General features: G+C 36.1%; 1 protein-coding gene across 3 annotated transcripts in view; it reads left to right on the plus strand.

The window, feature by feature from the left end:
* Positions 1 to 22,621, plus strand: part of LOC149790496 (uncharacterized) — a 116,926-nt gene extending 94,305 nt beyond the window's left edge. For 2 of the 3 annotated variants that reach the window (XM_089972543.1, XM_089972545.1), the window contains exons 2-3: positions 7,208 to 7,487; positions 10,453 to 22,621. In XM_089972543.1, coding sequence (XP_089828669.1) covers positions 7,208 to 7,487; positions 10,453 to 16,508 — 6,336 coding nt within the window. In that variant the 3' untranslated portion in view covers positions 16,509 to 22,621. Of the gene's footprint in view, positions 1 to 365; positions 474 to 7,207; positions 7,488 to 10,452 lie in introns of those variants that run through there. The other variant, XM_089972544.1, reaches the window with a different exon arrangement.
* The last annotated feature ends 4,816 nt before the right edge of the window (positions 22,622 to 27,437 follow it).

Below are 27,437 nucleotides of genomic sequence, written 5' to 3' on the forward strand. Positions count from 1 at the left end.
ATAGTAAATGCAAGTGATAACTTCTTATGTAAGCAGTATGTACAACGGGAAGTAAAAGGTGATAACTTGTAAGCAGTAGGTTGTGTTACGAAAAATTTCCAAAATTCCACAGGGCATTAATCAAAGTGATAAACGCAAAGATTTTGTTTTAAAATGCTAAAGTGAACTAAATTTTATTTGTTTTGCATGAACTAATCTTAAGAACATGGTCTAAAAGGAAAACCTTTTTGCCTTTATGAATTTAAACTTTTACTGGAGAGTCTGGTTGTTTGGTACATAAGATGCAGCAGACTGGTGCCCAGACGTAGCGTTCACTGATAAGGAAAAGGTAAGGATGCTTCTTCTCCTTGAAGTATAGACTGTTCTTTTGTATCTCTACCTGAACAGCAGGCTGTTAGGTGTGGACTGAGCTTCCAGTACATCTACATAAATAGATATTTGAGGCTGTATAGTGGGATTATTACATATATTTGGTAAGTTTTCATTTATAATTATAAAGTTAACAATTTGTCTCAGATACAAAATATAAATATGATCTTTTTGATAAAATGAATAAATGTTGTGTTGGTTGGAAATTAAGCAAAGATGTATCCAAAATATACGTTTGATGTTGACATGTCCTTGCACCATAGCAACAGTTTAAATGTTTCCAATCAGTGGCTACTTATTTTTGAATCTGTAATTGTTTGATAATTTTACAATGATATAATATCATTATGCAGTTTCTGGATGAAAATATGTCAGCTGCACACAAAGAATACAAAGGGAACACTTCTCAAATTAAAAATTAAAGAAGTGGTTTGCAAGAAAAACGAACAGCTTGCATAAAAAACTGTTTTCTTGCATGTTAAAATCAGTTTTGAAGGGAAAGTCGCATGCTGTTATGATTTGCAAACCATTTCTTTTTGAAAATAACTGTTGCAAAATACGCTGAAACTCACGCAGCTTACCTAAATTGTTACTATTTAAAACAATTCCATTCCATGGGAGAAAAATAATTTCCTTGATATGGGTCTTACGAAGGCGTGTTTCGGACAGATACTATCTTTTAGCGTCCATCAGTTGTAAAATTATTTTTGGAAGTAATAAGACCCCCACCCACCCTCCAGCAGTAATTTATGATGTTTCCTTTCATTGCATTTGGTATGACATTATATCATTTACTTTATCATTAGTAACATTTTCTCACATATTTATTTTCTCAAAATAGGTGAGAATGTATATTTGAGCATACAGTTATGATTTGGAATAAAACCAACAAATGATGACAACCCTTTACCGATTTTATTCCTTCACATGACAATTTTTCTCTTTTACAATAAAGACCCTTTTGTTGCAGAAAATCATTAATGGAATTAGATAGGACGCACATGTTCCAATGTTTGTTGGACGTCTAAATGTTGGAATACCAGTCTGTTCGAAGCATTTAGAATCAGCCAACTGGTTTTCTGGCTTAGGGTTGATGATAAGGAAAATTGTTTAGGATTCCTCAAAGTCTTAGTCACAGTCTGTTGTCAGTAGTTACTACCATAGCTATTCCAACACGTGTAAATGCTTTATGCTACAGCAGCAGTAATGTATTGCTGATTAGGTGAAGTTTGATCCTGGCTGAAAATAATCAATGGCTTTGTGGAAGTGAGAGAGAATATAGGACTCATTATGAATCCATGATGTGAATGTTACCACACACATGCAGATTCCGATATAACCAAGGTAAATTAGAATTTGTTATGGCTGGGTAACTAGTTCATGTCTGATGCATAATTAATGTAAGTTAAGGTCAATACTCAGCAAGACTGTTGAATGAGCTTATTACGTTAGACTGGGCCAGTATTGTTTGTCTCTTTTGTACAAATGCTGCATCAAAGACAAACAATATGGACTTATTTAACAGTGGGTCAGTATTGGTTGTCTCTTTTGTACAAATTCTGCATCAAAGACAAACAATATGGACTTATTTAACAGAGTGTCAGTATTGGTTGTCTCTTTTGTACAAATGCTGCATCAAAGACAAACAATATGGGCTTATTTAACAGTGTGTCAGTATTGGTTGTCTCTTTTGTACAAATGCTGCATCAAAGACAAACAATATGGACTTATTTAACAGAGTGTCAGTATTGGTTGTCTCTTTTGTACAAATGCTGCATCAAAGACAAACAATATGGACTTATTTAACAGAGTGTCAGTATTGGTTGTCTCTTTTGTACAAATGCTGCATCAAAGACAAACAATATGGGCTTATTTAACAGTGGGTCAGTGTTGGTTGTCTCTTTTGTACAAATGCTGCATCAAAGACAAACAATATGGACTTATTTAACAGCGTGTCAGTATTGGAAAATAGTAGGCCATTCAGTATGAGAATATGGCAAGACTAGTGTTACAACACAATATGAACAGCTTGCCTTTGGCAGTTGAAATTTTGCCAGGAAATATAATTATAAAAAAATAATTACTAGACAGGTGCTCCCTAGCAATCTTTAATTGAGATAAGTTTGAGCCCAACAATTGTTACTAATATTTGTTAATTTGGAAAAATAATCAACAAAAGTGTTAGATGGAATTTTGTTGAATATATATTAAAATAATTAAGGGATATATATATATATATATATATATATATATATATATATATATATATATATATATATATATATATATATATATATTAGTGCATATCAGAAAGTGCTTGAGCCTTTCACCAAATTATTTGAAAAACACCTACAGTAGATGGGTGGCCATGTGGTCATTGTCTAAGGCACTCAACTTTACAGATGACCTAGATGTCACCTCTGTCTGTATGGGTTCAAGTCTCAGACTGGGCTAGAATGGGTACATGAGAAAGCTTGGCAGCAGCTACAGACCGTGGTTCTTTCTAGGATATATACTGGCCACCATGTATAGCCTACCACAACTACAGTAGACCTATACCTAAATGATGTCATAAGCATATCACACACCATCCTTATCATCAATTCCTTCCTTTTAGGTGACTCAGCTGAGATGGCTTTTTCATGGCCAGAAGATTCACAAATATCATTTTTCATGCAGGAACCAAATTGAGATCTTTTTTGTTTTACTGAGCTTGTGCAAATAATTCTGTAATGTATCATGATGAATAATGTGTCATAATGTAATACTGTATCATAATGAAATAATGTATCACAATAATGTATCATAGTGATATATTGTAATACTGAAATGCTTATATATTGCATTGCTTACTTGCACTAAGTAATTCTGAGACAAGCTTTTGTACAAAAATCATGAGGTGTTCCAAAAGTCATGAGGTGTTCCATTTAGCCTTATCACATATATGTGTATCAGTGTGATCTAATTTGCAATGTTTGGCTAATTTATTTGTGAAAAAGAGTTGAATGGTAATCAAGAAAAATGCTGTGATCTTGTAGAAAATTAAGTGATATTGGTTAGTGCTCCTGTAATTTGGATGAGTAGTACCCCCCCTTTAATATATATATATATATATATATATATATATATATATATATATATATATATATATATATATATATATATATATATATATATATGAATTTATTTGCATCGCTTGACGATGGCACCAGCATCTGATGTATTAAACCAGGTTATTCTGGCACATTTTAGCCTGTGGTAACCAAACTCATGGCAGTGATGCATATTTTTGAAGTTGATATGTATCAGCTACCTTAAATAAGTAAGTGTGACCTAATTTTTACATTTTTGGCTGAATATTATTTGAAACAAAAGTTGCTCAGTGCATTTCCAGCATTAGATTATTAAACTTCCATGATGGAATATACAGTATTCATGGAAATGTTTACAATGAACGCAGTCTCAAACTGTAAATATATAAAAAAATAGATTTCCTTTAGAAATGTCCAATTAAAGCACACATAATGATGTACTGATATGCTTGGTTGAGACAAATTACAGTATACGATTTATCAAAGTTTTCTTCAAGTTATCCCTAGACTTATGTTTTTAAAATTACTAAATGAGAGATGTATTGCACACACATTGTAAAGTTGCCAATGGGAACCATAAAGTATACAATGTATACTCACTTATAAGTATAAACCAAGTGTACTCACTTATAAGTATGTACCATTTATACTGACTTATAAGGATGTACCATGCATATTCACTTATAAGTATGTTACACGTATACTTACTTATAAGTATATACCATGCATATTCACTTATAAGGATGTACCATGCATATTCACTTATAAGTATGTTACACGTATGCTTACTTATAAGTATGTTACACGTATACTCACTTATAAGTATATACCATGCATATTCACTTATAAGGATGTACCATGCATATTCACTTATAAGTATGTTACACGTATACTCACTTATAAGTATATACCATGCATATTCACTTATAAGGATGTACCATGCATATTCACTTATAAGTATGTTACATGTATACTTACTTATAAGTATATACCATGCATACTCACTTATAAGGATGTACCATGTATATTCATGTATAAGTATGTTACATGTATACTTACTTATAAGTATATACCATGCATACTCACTTATAAGGATGTACCATGCATATTCACTTATAAGTATGTTACATGTATACTTACTTATAAGTATATACCATGCATACTCAGTTATAAGGATGTACCATGTATATTCACTTATAAGTATGTTACACGTATACTTACTTATAAGTATGTTACACGTATACTCACTTATAAGTATATACCATGCATACTCACTTATAAGGATGTACCATGTATATTCATGTATAAGTATGTTACACGTATACTTACTTATAAGTATATACCATGCATACTCACTTATAAGGATGTACCATGTATATTCATTTATAAGTATGTTACACGTATACTTACTTATAAGTATATACAATGCATACTCAGTTATAAGGATGTACCATGTATATTCACTTATAAGTATGTTACACGTATACTTACTTATAAGTATATACCATGCATACTCACTTATAAGGATGTACCATGTATATTCACTTATAAGTATGTTACATGTATACTTGCTTATAAGTATATACCATGCATACTCATAAGGATGTACCATGTATATTCACTTATAAGTATGTTACACGTATACTTACTTATAAGTATATACCATGCATACTCACTTATAAGGATGTACCATGTATATTCACTTATAAGTATGTTACATGTATACTTACTTATAAGTATATACCATGCATACTCACTTATAAGGATGTACCATGTATATTCACTTATAAGTATGTTACATGTATACTTACTTATAAGTATATACCATGCATACTCACTTGTAAGTAGAGTCCAATTGTAAATAACGTAGATGCTGATCTGCCATTGCATTACATGCTGGTAGATCAGGGTCTAAGTTGTATGTTCAACTGATTACTCCCTACAGACTGCAGAGACCCAGATCTGTTGGTGCATTATGCAATGGCAGATCCGGGTCTGTGCAGTTTACAGTTGGATCTGGCTTATATGTAAGTTTATATGGTACTGTTATTAGTGTGACTACCTTGTAATAAGGTAAATAATGAAATTGGATCATAACCATATCCATCTTTAATAGCAGTCCTTCGTTATAACACAGTCCATGGGAGCCATGAAGTATAGTGCCTTTTAGTGAGATGCCTTATAATGAAATACATTATACATTTAGCATATTATTTAGTGAGTGAGTGTTATAACAATAACCTTGTCATAATGAAGCATCTAATAGTGAGAGAGTGCTGTAACAGATATCATGTTATAATGAGGGAAATAATAGTGAGGTAAGATTAATCATGCTATAATGAGAGGTCTAATAGTGAGAGTTCTATAGCAGGAATGATGCTATAATGAAGGGTCTATTAGTGAGGGAGTGCTATAACAGGAACCATGTTTTAATGAGAGCCTGTAAGCAATGGAATGTTATATCAGGAACAATACTATAGTGATATGTGTAATGGTGAGGAAGTGCTGTAACAGGAACAATATTACAGTGATAGGTCTAATAGTGAGAGAGTGGTAACATGAACCATGTTATATGGTGAGGAAGTGCTGTAACAGGAACAATATTACAGTGATAGGTCTAATAGTGAGAGAGTGGTAACAGGAACCATGTTATATGGTGAGGAAGTGCTGTAACAGGAACAATATTACAGTGATAGGTCTAATAGTGAGAGTGTGGTAACAGGAACCATGTTATAAGGTGAGGAAGTGCTGTAACAGGAACAATATTACAGTGATAGTTCTAATAGTGAGAGTGTTAACAGGAACCATGCTATAATGAATGGTGTAATAGTGAGGGACTGATGTAACATGACCATGTTATAATGAAGGGTCAAAACAGAGAGGTAGTGATGTATATGTATTGCCTTTTAATGAGAGATAAATGATGGTCACAGCTACAGTAACTGTGACAACATTCACTGCAGCAATGTCCTATTACCAGACGATTTAATAATTTACGACCAAATATTGTATAAATTTCATCAAAACAGACCTTTTTGAAATTACTTATTTCCTAACTTATAGACAGGTGGAGGTATTTATTCTTTAGTTTATTTGATTGTACAACAAGAAACATTATTGCATCATTATAAACACTATTGCAGTTGGTGCTTTACCTTTTTAATACCAATATAAATATGTGCCAAAATATAAGATTTTAATTCCACTTTTTATTTTCTTGTAGCAGATATGCCCTGATATTAATCTACACAGGTGCAAGAGCACTAAAGTATCAAATTTGCTGATATTTTGGTATTACGGTATTGATTCTGCCAAATGCATATTTGCTAACAAATCTCTGCCTTTAATTTCATCTGCATTTTAAACAAAAAGATGTTCCGATCAAAAATATCGAGATAGATACACATATACACAGCTGCATTGTCAAGTTTGCAAAAATGTAATTGAAACCCAAACAAGCTGAAACCTTGATCCATTGACAATAGAGATCAATAATAAGCTGGGATTTTTTTGCTGTCTATGTCATCATATTGCGTGTAATCTCACAATGGATTTCTTTGTACATGTATTTGGATTTGGGGTGTATGGTATTATGGTCTCTTTCATTGTTAATTGGCAGTTTGCAGTGCAGAATACTTTTAATTACTGGTTAAGAGGCTTTGATTTTTTAAAATAAAATTGTAAATCTCTTGTGATTTTATTAGGAGAAATAGGGTATTTAGTTCAGGCTCCTCTTATCTTTGCAGAGTGCTGATGAGAAACTGAGGAGCTTTGGGGGAAAATACCACAACTCCAAGCACAGCAGCAACAGCAACAATCCTGGATCCCAACCAGTTGCTCTTAAGGAGCCCCTTCCCTCTCAGTCCACACCTCAGCCTGTTGTGGTAGACACCCCTGTGAGGCCCCCACCAGAACCACCTAGACCATCCAAGCCCAGCCCACACATCCCAGCCCCAATTGAAGCCCCACCTCCTCTCCCAGAACCCCGGGCCGGTGGAATGGCAGAGAGAAGAATCCAGAAATCAGGTGAGAATGCAAATCAAATTCTCCTTTGATAAATCTATACTGAATGATTGGCCCATTTCCAAAACTACAAGAATGTGGCCACTGTATCTATTAATGATGGAACTGTATGTGTGTGTGTCTGTGTGTGTGTATGTGTGTGTCTGTGTATGTGTGTGTGTCTCTGTGTGTATGTGTGTATGTGTGTGTCTGTGTGCCCATTCCCAAAACTACAAAAATGTAGCTACAGTATCTGTTAATGATGGAACTGCATATGTTTCAGTGCTTATGTATGTGTGTGTGTGTGTGTGTGTTATGTGCAAAATTGGTATGCATAGACTTCTTTGTAGATGTCATGTACATATATCATGTGTTGTGATATTTCAGTGATGCAAATGCATTGATTTAAATAAAATTGTGGCAAAGTGATATGTTAGGAAGCTGTCATTATCCAGTGTTGACATGTAATATACTCACCCACACCCTTGGATTTCATAGCAGTTGTTCATGTATGTATGTAATTGTTTTATTTATACCGTGATTTAAAGTGCAGGGTTACATAGTAATAACTGTGTGTTCATGTCACTTTATAGATGAAATGGTTTCTAAAGCTTAACTTTAGTTTGTGGTTGTTTTTTTTGGTGTTATTTTCTAAAGTTTCAGGACTGCTAGCTATGTCCTAAGTCAGAGTCACTGCAGCTTAATATGTGATTTTCCTTTCTGCATGATAGGTTCTGTGCACTAACATTCAGCAAACATTATAAGGAGACTACAGTTGGGCAGAGACAACTCCGTACTGAGAATGAGGCTGAGAGGTGAAAGGTCAAGGGCAATTGAACTGATTGTAATTTGTTGGCTTTTGCTTGATATATTTCCTGGATCCAACTTTTATCAAAGTTGATAGCCTACATTTTGGTACATTTATGGCATGTCTGTATTTAGCTTTAATTTCTTGGCAATTGTGCTGATAAACATGGAATGGTTTTAGGGAGCTGAAAAACCTTTTGAATAATTCCAGGCATGGGTTTGAAATTTGAATGTTATTTTGAATGTCAGATTGTTAGTGATATTTGTTTGTTTTGACACACATGGGAGAGGATTTGGAGATAATCTGGTATCATTCCATTTGTATACAAGATCCCCCCCACCCCCCGCATCTTATGATTAATTATCTGTAACTGTAACAAAAATAGTCTGAGGAAATGTTCCATTTTTTACGTTTCTGTATAGCTATGATTTACAATGGTTTCCCCAAATTGTTGCAAAATAGACAAAAGTAGATAAAATGTATGTGGTGAAATGCAGCACTCAGGTGACATGGGGTACCGTACCGTATTTTATAACTGGTACCGTATTTTATAATGGAGCTTGCCAGTGATATTTTGGCAGTTATGGGCTTGCATACATAATAAATAAGCGTGTCCCATTACATTGTTTGCCGGATCAAAAGACAACATTATTTGCCATGACAAATGGTTTTCAAAACATTCACACAAGGGGACACCCACTCCTTTGCACAAATATTCATTCGTAACATTGGAAATCTGTTTCTGGTTACCAGAACCAAAACTAGGTCGGATTTTGTCCAGTAGTACTAATATTAGGCCAGATTTTGTCCAATAGTGCTACAGTTAGGTCATCTTTGGTCACATAGTGCTAAAATTAGGTCATCTTTGGTCCAGTAGTGCTACAATTAGGTCATCTTTGGTCCAATAGTGCTACAGTTAGGTCATCTTTGGTCACATAGTGCTAAAATTAGATCATCTTTGGTCCAGTAGTGCTACAATTAGGTCATCTTTGGTCCAATAGTGCTACAGTTAGGTCATTTTTGGTCACATAGTGCTAAAATTAGGTCATCTTTGGTCCAGTAGTGCTACAATTAGGTCATCTTTGGTCCAGTGTGCTACATTTAGGTCAGCTTTGGTCCAGTAGTGCTATTATTGGGTCAGCTTTGGTCCAATAGTGCTTGAAATCTCTTTGTTGCATAATGATATTCCTTTCTTGGTACTAGGTGATGATCTTTGACCTTCAAAATCAGTAGGATTTTTACCTCATTCCTAAGAAAATTTAATTTCATTCACCTTTCTTGATTTTTCCTTTGGGTTTGTCAAGAAATAGCACCATCGAATGATGAATCATATACTCACTTTTAAATCCTATCAAACTGTAAACAGCACAGACTCAAGTCTGCCGTGCCTTGCTGGTCTTAGTAGTATTAATTGGAAAGTCATGTCTTCACAAGCTATGAATATATTGCCTGAGTTTTTTTAAATTAATAAAATATTCTGATATTTCTCTAGAATTGGACATTCTTAGATCTTTAGGATGCACAAGCTGCATTGTTTTATTTGCAGACAAAATGCAAGTACAGGTAAACAATATTTCAGTACAGGTGAGCGATATACAAGTAGAGGTAAACAATATAATAGTATAGGTAAGCAATATACAATTATAGGTAAACATTATAATAGTACAGGTAAGCAATATACCAGTACAGGTCAACAATATAATGGTACTGGTAAGTAATATACCTGTACAGGTAAACAATATACTAGTACAGGTAAGCAATACACTAGTACAGGTGAGCAATATACTAGTACAGGTAAGCAGTATACTAGTACAGGTAAGCAATATACTGGTACAGGTAAACAATATACTAGTACAGGTAAGCAGTATACTAGTACATGTAAACAATATACTAATACAAGTAAGCAATATACCAGTACAAGTAAACAATATAATAGTACAGTTAAATAATTTAACAATTTAGTGAGACTTTCCAGTAATAAGTTGCCATTATGAATTTAAAAAAATTCACACATTTTGCTTGTCTGTGTGGCAGAAAACACAGGGAGATCAAATTATGAGTGATGGAAACCTGTATGAGTTTCACAAAACAAAGAGTTTATCAAAATGCATTGTGTAATGAGACCAGTTTTATAGAAAGAATACTGAAACAGCTTTAAATTTATGTAATCTTCTACTACAGGAAGACGTGGCGAACCAAACACAGCTGAAAGTGACCAAACACAGGAAAACAAGGCTGCCACAAAGCGGCGATCAAGGAGTGAGGGACCACGCGGACGAAGAAGAATACGAAATTCGATACAGGAGGGGACAAAACAGACAGATGGATTTAGTAGGCCACACCCATCCAGATTCTCCATGTTCACAGAGCCCCTTTCAGATGATGACCTTTCACGTGATATGTCCGGGAGTTACTCAACTGATTCAGATGATAGTGCTAGGAAACAGTGGACAAAAAGCCCGTTACATGTAAAGAGGACGAAGAGGACCGAGAAAAATGGAAAACAGTCTAATAGAAAATCTATGCATGGCACAGAAAATGGATTTTCGCATTATGATAACCTTGAAAAGGAAACAAATTTACGTTACTCAGCTAGGAGTAAATCTCCTCAAGGTGTGTCCTCTAACAGAAACCGTGAGAGTTTTGTGTATCAGGAGAATGGCAAAAATGCCGTGGTTTCAAATTTGCAGAAAGGGAAATTTCAAAAACTTGAGGAGAGGAGGAACAAAAGAATTGACATTACTGTGACAAGCGATGAGGAATGTACGCCTCAGTCACGGATTTCACGGCTTCGACAACGGGCAATACTAAGTTCCAATCTTTTCGCAGGGAAGAAACCCATGGATGACAATGACATTCTTCCACAAAGTTCATATCGTGGTATTGAGCAACCTGATATTCCAACAGAGGACATAGGAAGAAATCTAAGACTCAAATCAAGTGGCTATCAGGAAGAGCCATACAGATTCATACCAATAAATCCCCAGAATGAAAATGGAACGGTGAAATTGGAAAATACGAATACAGTTTCAGCTGGCAATGGAAGATTCTATGATGAATATACTAAGCAACAAGGTATTGCAAAATCTTCTCAACAGGTAGCGTCCAATCGACCGAATAATGTACAGGGATTTTCTCATGGTGCAGATAAAAGAAGTGCAAGAGGTCGAATGGTAGAATTGCCGCAAGGTGGTGTCGTGAGCTATCGGAATACTTCAGAAAGCAAAGAATCTGCTTCCAACATAAAGGAAGATATTTCTAACAAAGGAAAGGAGAACATGAACGAGGTCCGAATGAGGAGTTTTAGGGAAGTTAGATCAAATAATCCCCCAAAAGCAGTTAACAAAATTGAGTTGCACAGACGGTACCCAAACAGTGATTCAAGTGATGACTCGTTAGATGATCTAATTGAGTCAAATATTCAGTACTTGGAAAGTGAAATTGAGAGTGGAAGACTCAGGCGTCAGTCTAGTCATTATGTTAGTCAAGTGTCGGACTCCAAATTGACACAAACAAAATCTGATCCAGAAGAATATAAGCCCATAGCTTCAAGTTCAATTCAGGAGGAAATTCGTTTTCGATTGCAGGTTCCCTCAAATGCATCCAATCAAACTGCCAGATTTCGGGGTGATATCATGTCTCAGTCAGTTCCAAATGTTACCATGGTAACTAGCAGACAGCCAACATTAAGTCAGTCAGTTTACACGACGACACGTAGGGAGGAATCATTGTCACAGGGGCCAGGCTTGAGAACAGTACAGCCAACCCCAAATTCATATTCTTCTCCGACCCAGAATACTATACCCAAGGTAACATGCAGTCCATATGTCCAAAGGCGATCAGTAATTTTGCCAGAAATGGAGGACTTGTCAAAATCAGACAGTCACTTAAATGCTTCCCAGACTAATGAAATTCCAAGTGTACATTCTTATGGTCATAGATATACAAATGTCACCCGAGCAAATAACACTATTGTCTCACAGCCATCGCAAAGTCTTTCCTTACCATCGGTAGAGGGAGGCATGTTTTCTGATGTGGAGTACGATATTGAGGTATCAGAGCGGGTTAAAAAGTGGGAAAAACTGATGAAGCAAAAATTTGATCTTAATGGTACAGAATTGCAAAGGACACTAAATACAATCCAGGAATCAGAGACATATACTAGCGACAGTAGCCAGCAAAATATTCAAGACAAGCGGCAGCATGTTCACCAGCCTTCAGATCAGAAAGTATCAATGATGTCTGTGAATCTGACAAAATCAACTTCATCTGGTTCTCAGGTCAGCAGAGCTGAACCAGCTATTTTGTCTTACAACGAGCCTAGGGTTGTTGCATCAGAGACTAATTTGCACAGGATTTTTAGGGTTATATCTGAACGAGGACCTTCAGGAGCGATAAAACCTTCTGATACATGTGAGGTGACTGGGCGGTCTCTGTCATCAGGAAGCATGCATCATTCGGAGAAAAGTAGTGAAATAGAGCAAAAGAGAAAATCACAGCATGCACAAAGTTTGACTAATATGAAACTAAGTGGAAATGAGGAAACATTGGAAGCTAAACCACCCATTGCAACAGATTCGGATGGTGGCGTGAGAAAGTCATGGCGATCATCAAGATACGAGGAAGAGTTATCAGAATTAAAAGAGATTGTTTCAGATAGCTTCCAAGACTTAAAGAAAAGGTTTGATTCAGATGCAAGTGAGAGTGAAGTTAAAAGGTCACCGTCTCCAGTTAGACAGATTCCAAAGTATGTTAAAGAAAGATGGGATAAGGGACCAGTTTTCCCACAACCCTTCAGTGTCATAGAGACTATATCTCCTAAAGCAGTCTCCCCTGTCGTGACCAGGAAAAATGAATCAGAGTTGTTCCAAAAAGCAATAATAACTATTCCGACTCAGAGCCTGTCTGGATCTATCACACTGTCGCCAAACAAAAAGGCATTGTTATCTGCAATGCGATCAGACTTCGAGACACCTCCCATGTCTCCGCATCAAACAAAGGAAGAAATGGCCAATTTGAATAATTTTCTATCAGGTTTAGAGTCTAAAGTTAAGGTCAAAGAAAAGGAAGTATGGTCTCCACGTATGGAAAGTTCGAAGGGTCTAATCAGTATCGAAAGAATGAAAGCCAGGACACTGCAGACTATTCCTTTTTCTGAGGATCCTGTGTGGAAAGAAATAGAGGAAATGACAAGTTTTGGGAAAGAAGCTCTGTTAGCAGACAAATTTCCTTCTCATAAAATTGATGACTTGGATTCCTTGTTGCAGATTGCAGCGGGCTCATCTGAAAGTGTTCTACATTCTCAAGGTGAAAGTATTGATACAGGTAGCAGGGACATACGTAATTTGAAAATGACCAATAATGAAAGTTTAAAAGGTGAAGCAAATGCACAAACATTCCGAACCAGAGCTTTTCAAACTCCTAACATTCAACCGCTTCGTCTCAAAATTTTGACACAACAGCCACCTACAACCGAGAAAAGCAGTGCATGTGCACTTGATGAAGTCCTCGAAGACATTCGAGCATCTCTTCAACGGAAGCCTCTAAGCCCCAAAACAAAGAAAAGCTTTGGAAGCTCAGGCTCTTCGCCTAGTCTGCTTTCTCCAGACATTAAGCATTCTACGAAGCAGTTGACAGAAGATTCAGTATCAAAGCCTAACATATCACTGGCATGCAGGGTTATAGCTCAGAAAAACAATGAACAGGTGGCAGGATATCCAGGGCCTGCAGTGCTAGAAGAAAATGAGCTAACAGGGCAAGAGAAATTTGAGCAACAACTTAAAGAGGCAATGCAAGCGCCTTTTATTGATCCCCAGTACACTCAGTTCCCGTATCTGATCAATGGAAACTATCATCTTGACCCATCGTTGTTGAAACAAAAACTTATAAGCACAGGGTTAGCTGCTGATTCATCAGATGAATCAGTAGTCAGTCTACTGAATGGGAGTCTTGCGGCCGATCAGAAAGTATACACTCAATGTCTTGGCCCCTCAAAAGACTTATCAGCTAATCAGACTCGAACATTACAAATACAACAGCAGACTGTTAGTAAGACGAAGCCTGATGCATCAGGTTTGGATCAGTCGGTTGAAGACTTGAAGGGCTTGGCTAGAGAGGTTGAGTTTAAGCTGTCACAAATAAAATCAAGAATAGTCCAAGCTGATGAAGATAGGTTGGATTCAATTCTGCGGGCATTGAGAAAGTTTGCCCCAACTGCAGAACAGAAATACTTTGATGTCAAATTTTCACCAATAGACAGTGGAAAGGCAAAGAAATCAAAACTAAGCGATGCTTTAACAGAGCTGGAGAGAATATATGACAGTTTAGATTTAGACGATGACTCTATCATTGATGGTGCTGACAGGCGGGATTATGTAAGATCACCGAATCAGTCATCTTCAAATGTTGTAAATGTTGGCCACAATAAAGACGGATCTGAGCATTCCGTTCATATCGATTCTAGGATTCGATCGAAAAGATTCACTAGTGGCTTTAGCGAAGATATAGCTGAGGTGGAACGCCAGACACAAGGTGAATTTGAGGATATTACAAAAGCGTTTCAAGTTCTCCTGGAGGAAGTTACGAAGCAATGCAAAGCAGTAGTGAGTAATACTTCTTACCCAGTGCATGGTCACCCTGCAGTGCATGGTCACCCTGTGCTCTCAGAACCGAGTAAGGACACTCAAGTACCAATTAAGGTCAAAGTTCAGCCACAAGTCACCCACCATTATCTACAGGATGAGAGTAGTTATTCTGTAAATAAATTAGGGTCAGTTATGACGGACCTAAGAAAAGACAAAGTAGGAAATCAGCATGTCGCGCCAAGTAGAGGTCAACAACACTCAAAAAATCAGTCAGCTCTGTATGTTTCCTTTGACAAACCTATCCGATCAAGTTCAAGCTCACAAACTACTCTGCCAGACCCTTCTGCACAAACAGCCCATGCCATCGATAGGGCAGAGCACAAAGTCATCTCTCAAGTACCTGCACATGTTAACCAATCTAGAAAACGAATAGAGAAGCCACCCGATGCACATACCAAGCTACAAGCTAAGACAAGCTTAAGCACACAGTCTGGAGTTGGAAAAGTCATCATAGATAAATTGGGCTCAGCGACATCAGTGGTCTCAGCCGGTTTAAAACCTTCAGGTCTCAGTTCAACTGTTAAGCAAAAGACAGTGGACATGGGAATTCAGGCAAACACTGAACTAGTCTCTAACGCTATGTCTGAACAACATCATTCTTCCAGAGGAGCTGGAAGGTTCCAGCGCCGGGGCAACATGGAGCACAGAAAGTCAATGCCAGCTGATGTTCTTAAAAGGACAATAGAAACTCAGACTGTTGAGACACAGACTACGTTTTCACCAGTCCGAGATCAGTTCGAGTCCAAACCAAAGGCTGATAACACAGAGTCCTCTGTTGCAGAATGCTCCATCTCGAGTGACAGCTCTCCCGATGTAAAAGTCCCACGCAAGCGGAAAATATCTAAAGGCATCGCATCAAAAATTGAATTGTTCAGTTCAAGTGATGATGAGCGCGGAAGACTTTCACAGTTGACACGTTCACAAAGCGCACCCAGTTTGATTGAATTATTACAGGACGATAGATCTGAAATAAAATGCCCAAAAGGTGAAAAAACCTCGTCAAGGTCGTCAAAAAGAAAGAGTTCAACTCCAAGACACATAAAACAAAGAAATAATGAATCAAGAATACGGCAAAAACATCATATTTCAACCAACGATGACCAGGTGGAGAAAGGATCAGAAAGCATGACTTCTTCTATCACATCAGAAGATATACAATCTCCTCCCTTGAATAAACCCCCGCTTTATCCCTTTAAACTTTCTAAATCTGAGAAGGACTCTCCGAAAAGGCTCGAGCGCAAATATTTCAACTTTGACAGAGATCCTGATAGGACACAGAGAATCGTTGCTGAACGAAACTACATGTCTGATGGAGAGACCAGAAAACCACGTAGAAAATCGGAAGGCTGTGATACTGAACTTGAAGAAAAATTTGAAAGACCGAGAAGTTTTCATGAACTTGTTGCCATGTTTGAAAGTAATCCTGACAAGCTGAAAAGGATTAAGAGACTTCGAAAATGTGCATCGACGGAATCTATGGTAACGGAAACAATTCTCCGTAAAACCTTCAGGTCTGACCCAGACCTTTTTCAGGATGGAAATAAGGGAGACTCCGGCATGATATTAAAATTAGAGCTTCAAATGACTAGTTGATATATTCCTTAGGCACGTGCATGTATAATTTTTGTAAAGCCAGGTGCTTTTTGAAGTACCTTAGAATATGTTATCTAAGTATTACCAATATATATATATATATATATATATATATATATATATATATATATATATATATATATATATATATATATATATATATATATATATTAATCAAGGTTATCTAGTCAGATAGTATTATACATATTTGTTTGAAACAAAATATCTACTTTCGTCCATTAGTTTCACACGTAACCGTATTTAAAACTCACCGCGTATGCTGAACGTGATACTCGCATTTATGGTTGATATTATGTTTTATTTTCACCACTTGCCAACACGTGTCAACATTTCCTGCATGTTTGTTACACTGTAGAATTGTGGCATGGTGCGTCTTGATCCGCCATCTATGATACAAGTAAACATCTGCTAAAAACCTACATATTCCCGGAAAACCCCAGCGTATTTTACAGTCGAAACTCCTTTCAAGATCATGTGTAATATTAAGCAGTCTCTTGCGTGCAACAGTTAGTTTTTTAATCCCGTAAACCAAAATAAGCAGTCTCTTCTTTGCAAGTTAGTTTTTTAAGCCCGGTAACCAATATAATAAAATGATGAACCTCAGTTAAGTGACTAGCTGTCTTCAACAGTTCCATTACTCACTTTCTATAGGTGACCGCATATGACAGTTAACACACATATTTCATCATTACTCCTCCTAAATTACTGTGCTTATAACAGCTTATCACACGTGTTATCTTTGATCTTCCTAAATTACTGTGCTTATAACAGCTTATCACACGTGTTATCTTTGATCTTCCTAAATTACTGTGCTTATAACAGCTTATCACACGTATTATCGTTGCTCTTCCTAAATTACTGTGCTTATAACAGATTAGCACACATATGTTATCATTACTCTTCCTAAAGTACAGGGATGATTGCCAAGCACGTTTATGAACACATCCATCCCAAAGTCTAATTGGTAAACAATGAAAATGGTGCCCTCTGACATTGTATATGGCCGTCAAGATAGCCATTTTGAAAAGCTTGTTGTCCATACTACAACCGAGCGGGTAGTCTGATCGATATGGGATTTTCACTGCAAGACATCATTCGGTGTCAAATTGGCTTTAAATCAAATGGTGCTGATCTGACAGCCAGCTGGCTCTGATTGAAAATGGTGCACACCATTCCTCCAACTTGGCGCCATAGCAATGTCAAAAATGTTGTCATCACTACTTCTCTTGCCTGAATAATGGCATTGACTTTAGGTTTGCACTTAAACACGTCTTGCAATATCTAATTGGCTCAGAATGAAAATGGTGCAGGTCTGACCGCGAACATATTCACGCTTATGTTAAGATTTTTTGCAAACCATACCAAAATGACTTTGGTGTCAAGTCAAAGGTCATCGATTGCATTTGATTTTGTACTTTATTGAACTGAAAACAATGACTTATACATATGCAAGCGAAGTTTTAACGATTTGTTGTTAGTTTTCTTTCAGTAGAAAACATTTTATTCGGTGCTGTGACATAGATTTTAAGGTCAAGGGTCATGAGGTTTTTTGTTGTTGCTGTTTTGGCGTGTTAGCATGATTACGTAAACAAATATGAATTGATTGTTATCATTTAACCCAGTTTGTGGATCAATCTAAAGAATACTGTCAACCGTGCGACTTCACACAAAACTCCTCCAGTTTTGTTTTAAATAAAGAATGTGACACATACAAATGATTTAATGAAAATATTTTCACATTGAAGGCAACTGAATTCTTTTGCGATTGTTTTCTGAATTTCAGAAAATTGTGTCATGTTGAAGTCTAAATTTAATGACATTCCGATCTTGAAGAATTTAACTTTCCTGCCTGGCATCCAAAGAGAATTCTCATTTCGTTGCCACTGCAAGCGAAACTATCGAATAAGTCATCGTTATTGCATGGATTTAGTCAAATGTGGCAAACATTATATATATATATATATATATATATATATATATATATATATATATATATATATATATATATGAAAGAGAGAGAGGGGCAGAGGCCCGATATTTCTAAAAGCCAGGTACTCTTTCTATGAGTTGGAAGAAAGCACCTGGTTTTTGGATCCGTTGGGTAACTCTGCAAAAACGACAGCTAAATTTTATGAACAGAAAGGTGTAAATTCTACACCATTGCAGTCGCATTACAGTCATGCCAAGCTCAAAATACGAAAGAAAGAAGAAAGAAAGAAAAAAAACCATTACAAATACATCTGCTACCAACCTTGTTTTGGTCTATAGTGATAGTTCAATGTGTGCGTTTGCTTGTGAGAAATGCACTTATGGGTAGTTTATAGGGGCACTACCGCATAATATGAAACAATACACAATTTTGGAAAACGTTAGGAATTGTATTCCTTGTACAAACTCGATGTTCTGACCCAACAAGTACTGTAAAACATTTGGGTATGCATTGATAATCGAAGTCAAAGTTTCAGACTTTGAAAAGCGTCGTTTTAGAGGTATACATATTCGAACGACTGCGGCTGTTACCATACAAGCTGATGGCTGGACGTAAATAATGTGTTGAAAACTCCCATCTCAGAGGAAGAAATGTACTTTGTAGAAAGACCGTTTGTACAGATGGGATAGGTTTCATCAAAGTGTTACACGCTTCCATCCAATGGAAAATGACTTTACCTTTGCGCTTTTACCAATTTGATGTCACGTGACCATACACACGTCGTCAAGGAAAGCCCCACGTACATCAAACTTTTGAGCGCCTTTAAAAGCAGTGTTCAGCATTTTAGATCGAACAGAACGTCAATTTAAAAAATGTTCTCGACACTTTGGATCGAAGTGAATGAAAAACAAAAGCAGTGTAAAAATTTGGAAAATATACGCAGTATTGTTCCTTTACGTTTAGGTTTTGTTAGTAACTTAAACTGAGATATACGCAACAACCTTCATATGAGATCAGACCTCTGGGGTGTTCAGGGTGCATATATTTGCTGACTTAAGTACATAAATGCTACTACAGAGAGAGAGAAAGAGAGAGAGAGAGAGCATTTTGCCTAAAAATTGCTCCTTAGGAAATTTTCGATGAATTCATAAGTGTATGCCAGGAGGAGGAAATTTATATGTATCCATTATTCTCTAAACGGTCAGCGATAAGACTAGATGTTCGGACAATATAAGTACATTGTTTTGACACTGGCAGTGAGAGACGCTGATATCGCTTCCATAAGCAGCTCACCACATTATGATCCAACATGGGGTAAAATACTGGAAAAAAATAATTTATTAACCATCTATCTTTCATCTGGCTTAACTGTTTATACATTATAAGCCTTTTATATGTCAGATTGTGTTCTTCAGGGTGGCGTGTTCGGCCCACTGTTGTTGTGTATTGTGACTGGCTCAAATACATGTGCATTTTCTGTTGGACAAAGGCAGTCCGATTGAGCTAGATATGTAGCTGACTATATTTTGGGTGTGATTTTGTTTTAAAACTTCAGTTCCTTGTGTTTATATCTTTTTTGGAACTGTTAACGTGCTTGGGGTGTCTCTATTATGTTACACGTAGTTTTTACGGACACTGTAAGCATGTTGCTGCGCCTGCCTTTGAGGAAGCTCGACACAGCGAGCACTTCTATGGTCAGTTTGAATGTCTGCATGGCTATGTTTCAGTCCAGCTACAACTAAGGTCAATGTCCATGTTTCTTTTTATATAGTAGTACAATTATGAACGTCAAAACCTGACTACTCGCTCAGTGATTGCACGTTAATATGAACCATGACAAAAATGTGTATATGTATAAACTTTAATACATTGTTTCTTTTAAAAAAAATTAAAAACCTGTACATGTATTATATGCAGTGGTTGTGCCAAATAGTTGATTTTACCTGTTATATAGTTTTTATAAGTTGCACGTTCATCAAAAGTGCAATTAGACACATATTTTTGAAGACTGATATTTTCCACTTCTTTGTAAATACTCAATAGGTTGCATATTTGTTTCTTGTAAATTAAGAGTTAGCATTAATTTTATGCAAATGGGGTATAGGTGAAATACTTTGGCATTCGCTTATAAGACGGGTCCAACTGCAAACTGCATAGACCCAGATCTACCTTCGCATAACGCGACGTATGTGGGTCTAAGCATTGTGCTAGAAGTAATCATTAGATAAATAACAGACCCCGATCTGCCAGTGAGATATGCGACGGATTATTAAGGTCTGTGTTTGCAGTTGGAACCGACATATACTCGAGCACGGACGGTAAGTATATAAATGAAGAATCCTACATAAAATGAACTGTTTTATACATTGTAATGTTTAATCCCACATTGTTATGCACATTGAAAAACGGATCTTAAATTCATGGCATGTACATTTTTTTTTTTTTTTTTTTTTTTTTTTTTTGTAATTGTGCCTGAACTTACTTTGATACATGTGGATGGCTACTTAATGCGTGAACCAAAATATCGGCATTTGTCGATTCACTTTAAACGAGATAATCACGCCTACCAATTAGCTTATTGACCAATCACCAGAACTGAGCTAACCACGTCAACTAATTTGTTTAGCAATATCTATAAAATTACTCCATGTCTTGCAAGAAACTATCGTTTCATTATTTTTTAAAAAAATTGGTTGATATTGAATGTTTTACGCAAATTGAATTCAGAATAATAAAAAAAATTGAAAATATGCATTTTATATAGTGGAAACTGCCTAGGTGTCCCGTGTTTTTGTAAGAAAGACAATATTGTAGAGGTCAGTACCCACAAGTATATATGACATACCTAATTACACATTGTAGATTCAATCATTTATATTAACGCCATCGTGTTATTTCGGTCAGATATCAGGCACTGGAAAATACTGACACATATTGTATAGTATCAGTGGTAAATCTTTGAGAGTTCAGATAAAAGTTTGTTGTTTTCAGCGATGATGTGTCGGTGTTCAGAACGGTTTAGTGAGCTTTTGACTGTTTACAGGAATGTCTCCGTATGTACATGGTATCAACATGATAGGATCAGTTATTCCTTATTATTCCTTATTGTTCCTTGAGACGATTCATTTATCCAGATCCCTTGCTAATCCATACGAAAGAAAAGGATTCCTGGATTTACGGAGTTTTACAGTAGAAAAATCCTGGATGTACGGAGTTTTACTGTAGATTTACAGTCGCAATTTTTATGTCTTTATACACTTCATAAATAAAAATGCAACGCTATCTGTCAAAGAGAGGCGAATGTATTATCCGAATGACTACTGGGATCGGAACTCGTACTTCTGAATGGTCATCAAGGATGGTTATCGAAAGGCAGAAAAATACTCGTTTTATTTTCCATGTTTTACACAGGTTGCCTTTTGCATCGAATACATTTTCTACAACGACAATAATGTGATTTTTAATTGTGAATATGTTTTGATTATCAGGGTTTATGACGTATATTCTCTTATTTGTACCGTAAGTTTTTTTTTTAATGTTTTATCAGCTGCATTAATCTGGAGCTTAGAAGAGATATTAGTTGACTGCCGAATTAGTAGTCTTCATGCTGTACCTAGTATATCATACTTTCAACACAATTGTCACCTTTTTGACTTTTAATTTATCTTATTATCATATATCCAATGGATCCATGCAATACTACACGCCCACCATTACCCAGACTTTTATTACAGCGTTTTTGTGTATTTTTGTGCGAAGATTAATCAAGGGAGATAATGTGAAAATCGCCTGTTATCTTTATGTTCGAATTAAAGTCACCATATTGATACGATAACTTAATTATATCCATTATGAAGAAATCAACTTATCTAGTCATGATGTTGGTTTATCTCGTGTATGTAAAGAACGATCCATGAATTTGTATAACGATATTGATTTATTTTATATGTTGGGTGAGTGGCAATGACGTACTTCTTTTTATATACAATGCGAATTACAATAACGTATTTGATTTAATGTCCATTTATATCGAATAGACGTAATCATTTTAGTACAGCTGAACTCTCATACTGCTGCGAAATACAAATATTATGTCACAGTATATCTTGGATGCAATAAAGATTTCGGTACGAAAATGAATAATTTATCAGTACCCATTATATTTCTCTGCTTGGTTGTCTTTTAGCGGCACTGTCGATACATAATTTGCTGTATCAGATGCGGAGGACGTGGGAGCTAAATGCCATTCCAAGAGACTAAATCAAGGGAGCCGGCCGGTGCCAATTTGGACGAAGAACGAACTCGTGACTCTTGGATTACGACTCTGACGCATTTCCAGCTGAGCGTCCTTGGTTTCCATCGTGAATCAATATGTATTTTATGTGGATCGTAGTCTATTTGTGGCGGAGGAAATATGTGATCATCTTTACCCTAGCACACATTCAAGCTATTTGTTATCGGATAGACGCTGTCAGTTGAGGAAAACTTGTAGAGACTGCCGACACAGACAAGAGTGACTGTACACACAAACACGGACCACTTCAACTTGTTCATGCTATCCATCCTGAATATTTTCAGACATGTTTTCTTTTCACTGATGGAACCTACCAATCTGTTCTTATTTCTCTTTGCATCATTCTTTCTTTTATCTATCCCATTCCATTTGTCTTTGTTTCATATCTCATCTGGCCATACGGCCATGCACCTAATGGCGTAGCCTATGACCGTCTTAGGTCGTGCCTGCGCTCACCGTTAGCTTGTTAACACTATGGTCTCCAAACTTCTGATCCGTTTTCAAGCAAACCTGGGATTTAGGTTTTAACTGCGTAACTTAACATTTTTTACTCATGAAAGTGCTAGAATTTTGTTTTAATTTCGTAGGAGCAGGAAAAGTATAATAAACCTTTTCTGATTCCCAATCACAATATCCTCAAAGAGGCTGGAGCTGTTTCTTGGTTACAAAAGCAAAGTGAACAAAAGTGCCTTAGCCTCATTTGACACGTGACAGGAAATGAGTAACATGCTCAGTAATAAATCAGGTTCCAACAATCTATCAAGTCTCGCTGTAAATGGCTGTCGAAATGATGTTGTCATTCCCATGTCAAGTCCCCATCGGAGCCTCTCGTACTGTCGGGGTAGAAACGTGCACTCATCCTGGTCTCGGGGAGAAAAATTAAAGGAATCCAGCTGATGAAATCTTCCCTGACGCAAAATTGAAAGCTGCACGACTTTAAATACGAATGCCGTTGCACGGTCTTCATTCATAAAACTCCGATGATCAAAATGTAACTTCGTTTATGATTTAAGATGAAAAAGGATAATTATTAATCAAATACTTTTGTTCTACAGTTGGATATTGGAATTAGAACATTAATATGTATATAATAAAATTATAACTATGATACTAATTCGTTCTTAGTTGCTGGATCACGTCTTGTTGTCAGCGTCAGAAAGTCCGCTTCATGACTCGCATTGATCACGATTTTCTGATTCAGACAAATCAGTGTAATCTAGCAATCACGATACAATTTGTTATTATCACACCTGAGAATATATTTCTGATCCGATTTTGATCAAACTTGGACTATATGCCTATATGGTCGATATCATGGATTGATTCGATAATAAGCGAGATCCCTGAATATTAAATGAGATAATCATGCATGTGATTAGCTGAGTTTCTTAACACTTTGGAAGCCATATTTTTGTCCGATTTGATCAAACTTGGAATGTAGGCTTACATCAATAATGTCCCTCACCTTCAATCCTAAGAGCAAGATCCTCACTTGCTGACCTTGTTACCACTATGGAGGCCATATTTCTGACTCGATTCGGATCAGACATGGAATATAGACTTGTATCTGCAAGTTCGATAACCAATGAGATTTACGCATATTAATTAGTTGATCCTTCATCTGATTGGCTGAACTTTCTACCACCCAGGAAACCATATTTATTATCAGATTTTTATAAATCTTGTGATATTGGTTAATATTATAAAGATATTGTATTGGTCTGATAATGCATATTAATACTGTAATCTTGCTTATTACATGCTCATTTTTCCCCCGTTAACTTTACATTGTTAGAATCGTTCAGTATTACCCGATACTGAACTCGTGCGGCAATAGACATATAGCATTCACGTGCATAAAGAAAATACTTTATTTTGTAAACAAACAATGGACGCAGACGCCAGCACTTTTGATTTGTACACAAATCATGTACACTCGCGTAAGAGGCTCTTTACGTTGTGGTTGTTTAAATTTGTTTCTGAATGAACTAAAACAGATGTTTCGTGGACTGCCACATACCAGCTGCTTTGGTACATTCCGTGCTGATACACTGTTACGGATTTAGGCTAGCTACAGTATATAATATACGCAAGATAAGGTCCTTACAAATAACATACAAGTGACAAGTCATATACTCTCTTCTTTCTTTAGCTGGTGATAAGAATGGCAAAATAAAATATACTTACAGTTTTACATCCTGAATTTCCTCCACATGTATTTTCTTAATTCTGCAAATCCGATTTACACGAGCCATGTCATAGGTTTTCAATCTGGATTACACATTTCGAAATTGTGCTGTAATTTCGATGATAAGTGCATTTGCATCCTTCTTACTGCACTCAAAATGAAATAAGCATTAAATTCCATAGCGTCTTTTTGATAATTGCAATTGAAAGACTTCATATTTTCCCCACATTATGATTTCAAACATTCAATGACAGAAACAGAAACACATTTGTAGATGTCAACATGCTTCTCCCTAGCTTATTAAATCTCGTGTATTTCATGTGGAATCGTAACATACAAATCAAGTCCATAATCAAAAATACAAAAATCTATTCATTCCAGATCAAATGGAAAAGTTTATGCAGTGCACATTCATTCGCAATATGACTCTAAATTTCAATTTTAACTAGACACTTCATTTTCTTTCGAAAGTTATGTCGAGCGCACGACTAAGTTCAAATTTATCTGGGCTGAATTATGTGTGCAGTAATAATGTTGATTTGTGTAATGATGAATATGCGCTTGTGTATTTAGCTTGGAATGCGGCATACATTCATTTACGTTGTTTCTTGTAGTGTATTGTGTTTATATAATTAAACTTAGGTAGAATAAAAAAATGAGCATATAATAGAAAGGTTACTGCATTTGTATGGGTAAACATGAACTCTTGGTCGGAAGGATATACGGCACTCCCAAGGTCATGCAGTATTCCATCCCAAAACTCGTTCATATTTTCCCATACAAATGCAGTAACCTATAAATCTGATTCGTTGACTTTGCACCTCTCTGGAAGACACATTAGTGACCAGAATTTGATCAAACATGGAATATACGCTTCTATCAGTAAGATCTAAGACTGTGTCAATAATGAGAAAAATTGGTCTTATTGTACTGAGGTGTTGCTGCGTCTGACTGACTGAGACTCTTGAAGCCTTGTCTTTGATCTGTTCGGTTCATTCTAATCAAGATATTGGATCACTTCGATCACGACCATGTCAATTATGCCCTCATATTTACAAACAATTTGCATTCGGATACATTAAAAAGCTATAATCAACGTGATATTAATGGGAGGCAGTTTACTTTGGATGTATTATTCGATTACTAAATAAGCCTGCCTGGTGAAATATTCATTTTTTTAATTATTTTTTTTAAAGTTATGTAAGTCAGGCAGACGATAACAGGATATCTTCGCCCCTTGTTTCTCTCCTTGACCTACAAGTTATATGTCAGTAAAACTGTATAAACCAGTTCATCGCTTCGTCTATATCTATCTATCTATCTATCTATCTATCTATCTATATATATATATATATATATATATATATATATATATATATATATATATATATATATATATATATATGCATGTTTCTCTGAAGCTGCCTGTCGGTCTAATCATTCTGCGAGCGCGCACGAGAGAGAGAGAGAGAGAGAGAGAGAGAGAGAGAGAGAGAACATTTTGCGTCTAGCCTAGGTAGCGGATAGATTGATAGTTATGATAGTTATTTGGGTTGGCATTTTACCAGAGTATTAGGTGCCTTGGCTTATGTTTTGGTTGAGAACGTCTATTTTAGAACACAACTATCAATATTTATCTGCTTCATTGTGGTCTGTAGACGTCTGTAGATGATGAAAAAAGATTTGGTTTAGTTTCCTTTGAAACAGTTAGCCAAACGTACACACCAACTGTCTCCCCCTCGTTCGACTAAGAAGGGATTCGAAATTGAATTACTGAATTTATGTTCGTCAGAGCACTCACTGAGATGGCGTTTGCATATTATTTTATGCGAGTCTTTATGATATTTATTTTAATGCTTGCATCCCTTTTTTGTTATAATGAAATTAATCTTTTAAATAGTTACTGGTGGAAAGAGAGGCAACTCTTTAATATGCTCTCCTATTTTGCCTCATGTTATCTCTCCTAGTTAAGTCCCTTGCAAAACTCCTCGATGCCCGCAGACAAATTATATTTACCAACCTCCCTCCATCTCTGATTCCCACTTTCGTTACTCTATTCTTATTTCTTTTCTTGTTGTCTTTATTATTCAAAATGTTTTCTTGGAACGCATGAGTGTCACTGAGATAAAAAAAAAATCTTCACTCTCTATATCAACAGAGAAATTTTATCAGTGCAATCAAATAAAACTGGAAATAAGCATGAATATGTGCCACTATATGCAATCTACGACCTTTGACCTGGTTTCATTTGGTTACATTAATATAATACGGTAACATTTAAAACCCCTATCCAACCGCTACGTTAAAAATCAAAATCAAAGAAACAAAAAATATCGGACCGCGCACTGTAGGAAGTTCCACTTGCCTGACCTACGAGATTTCTTAGTTACTGAAAAACGATACACCTCATGGTAGACTAGGACATTTTCTCAGATGCGTTGTTACATACAATCCAGGACGCATTTTTGAGGAAAACTTAGAAAACCACTTTCTCGA

Source organism: Sinohyriopsis cumingii, chromosome 10 (genome assembly GCF_028554795.1).
Source record: "Sinohyriopsis cumingii isolate HCF-2022 chromosome 10, ASM2855479v2, whole genome shotgun sequence".
Classification (NCBI taxonomy): Eukaryota; Metazoa; Mollusca; class Bivalvia; order Unionida; family Unionidae; genus Sinohyriopsis; species Sinohyriopsis cumingii.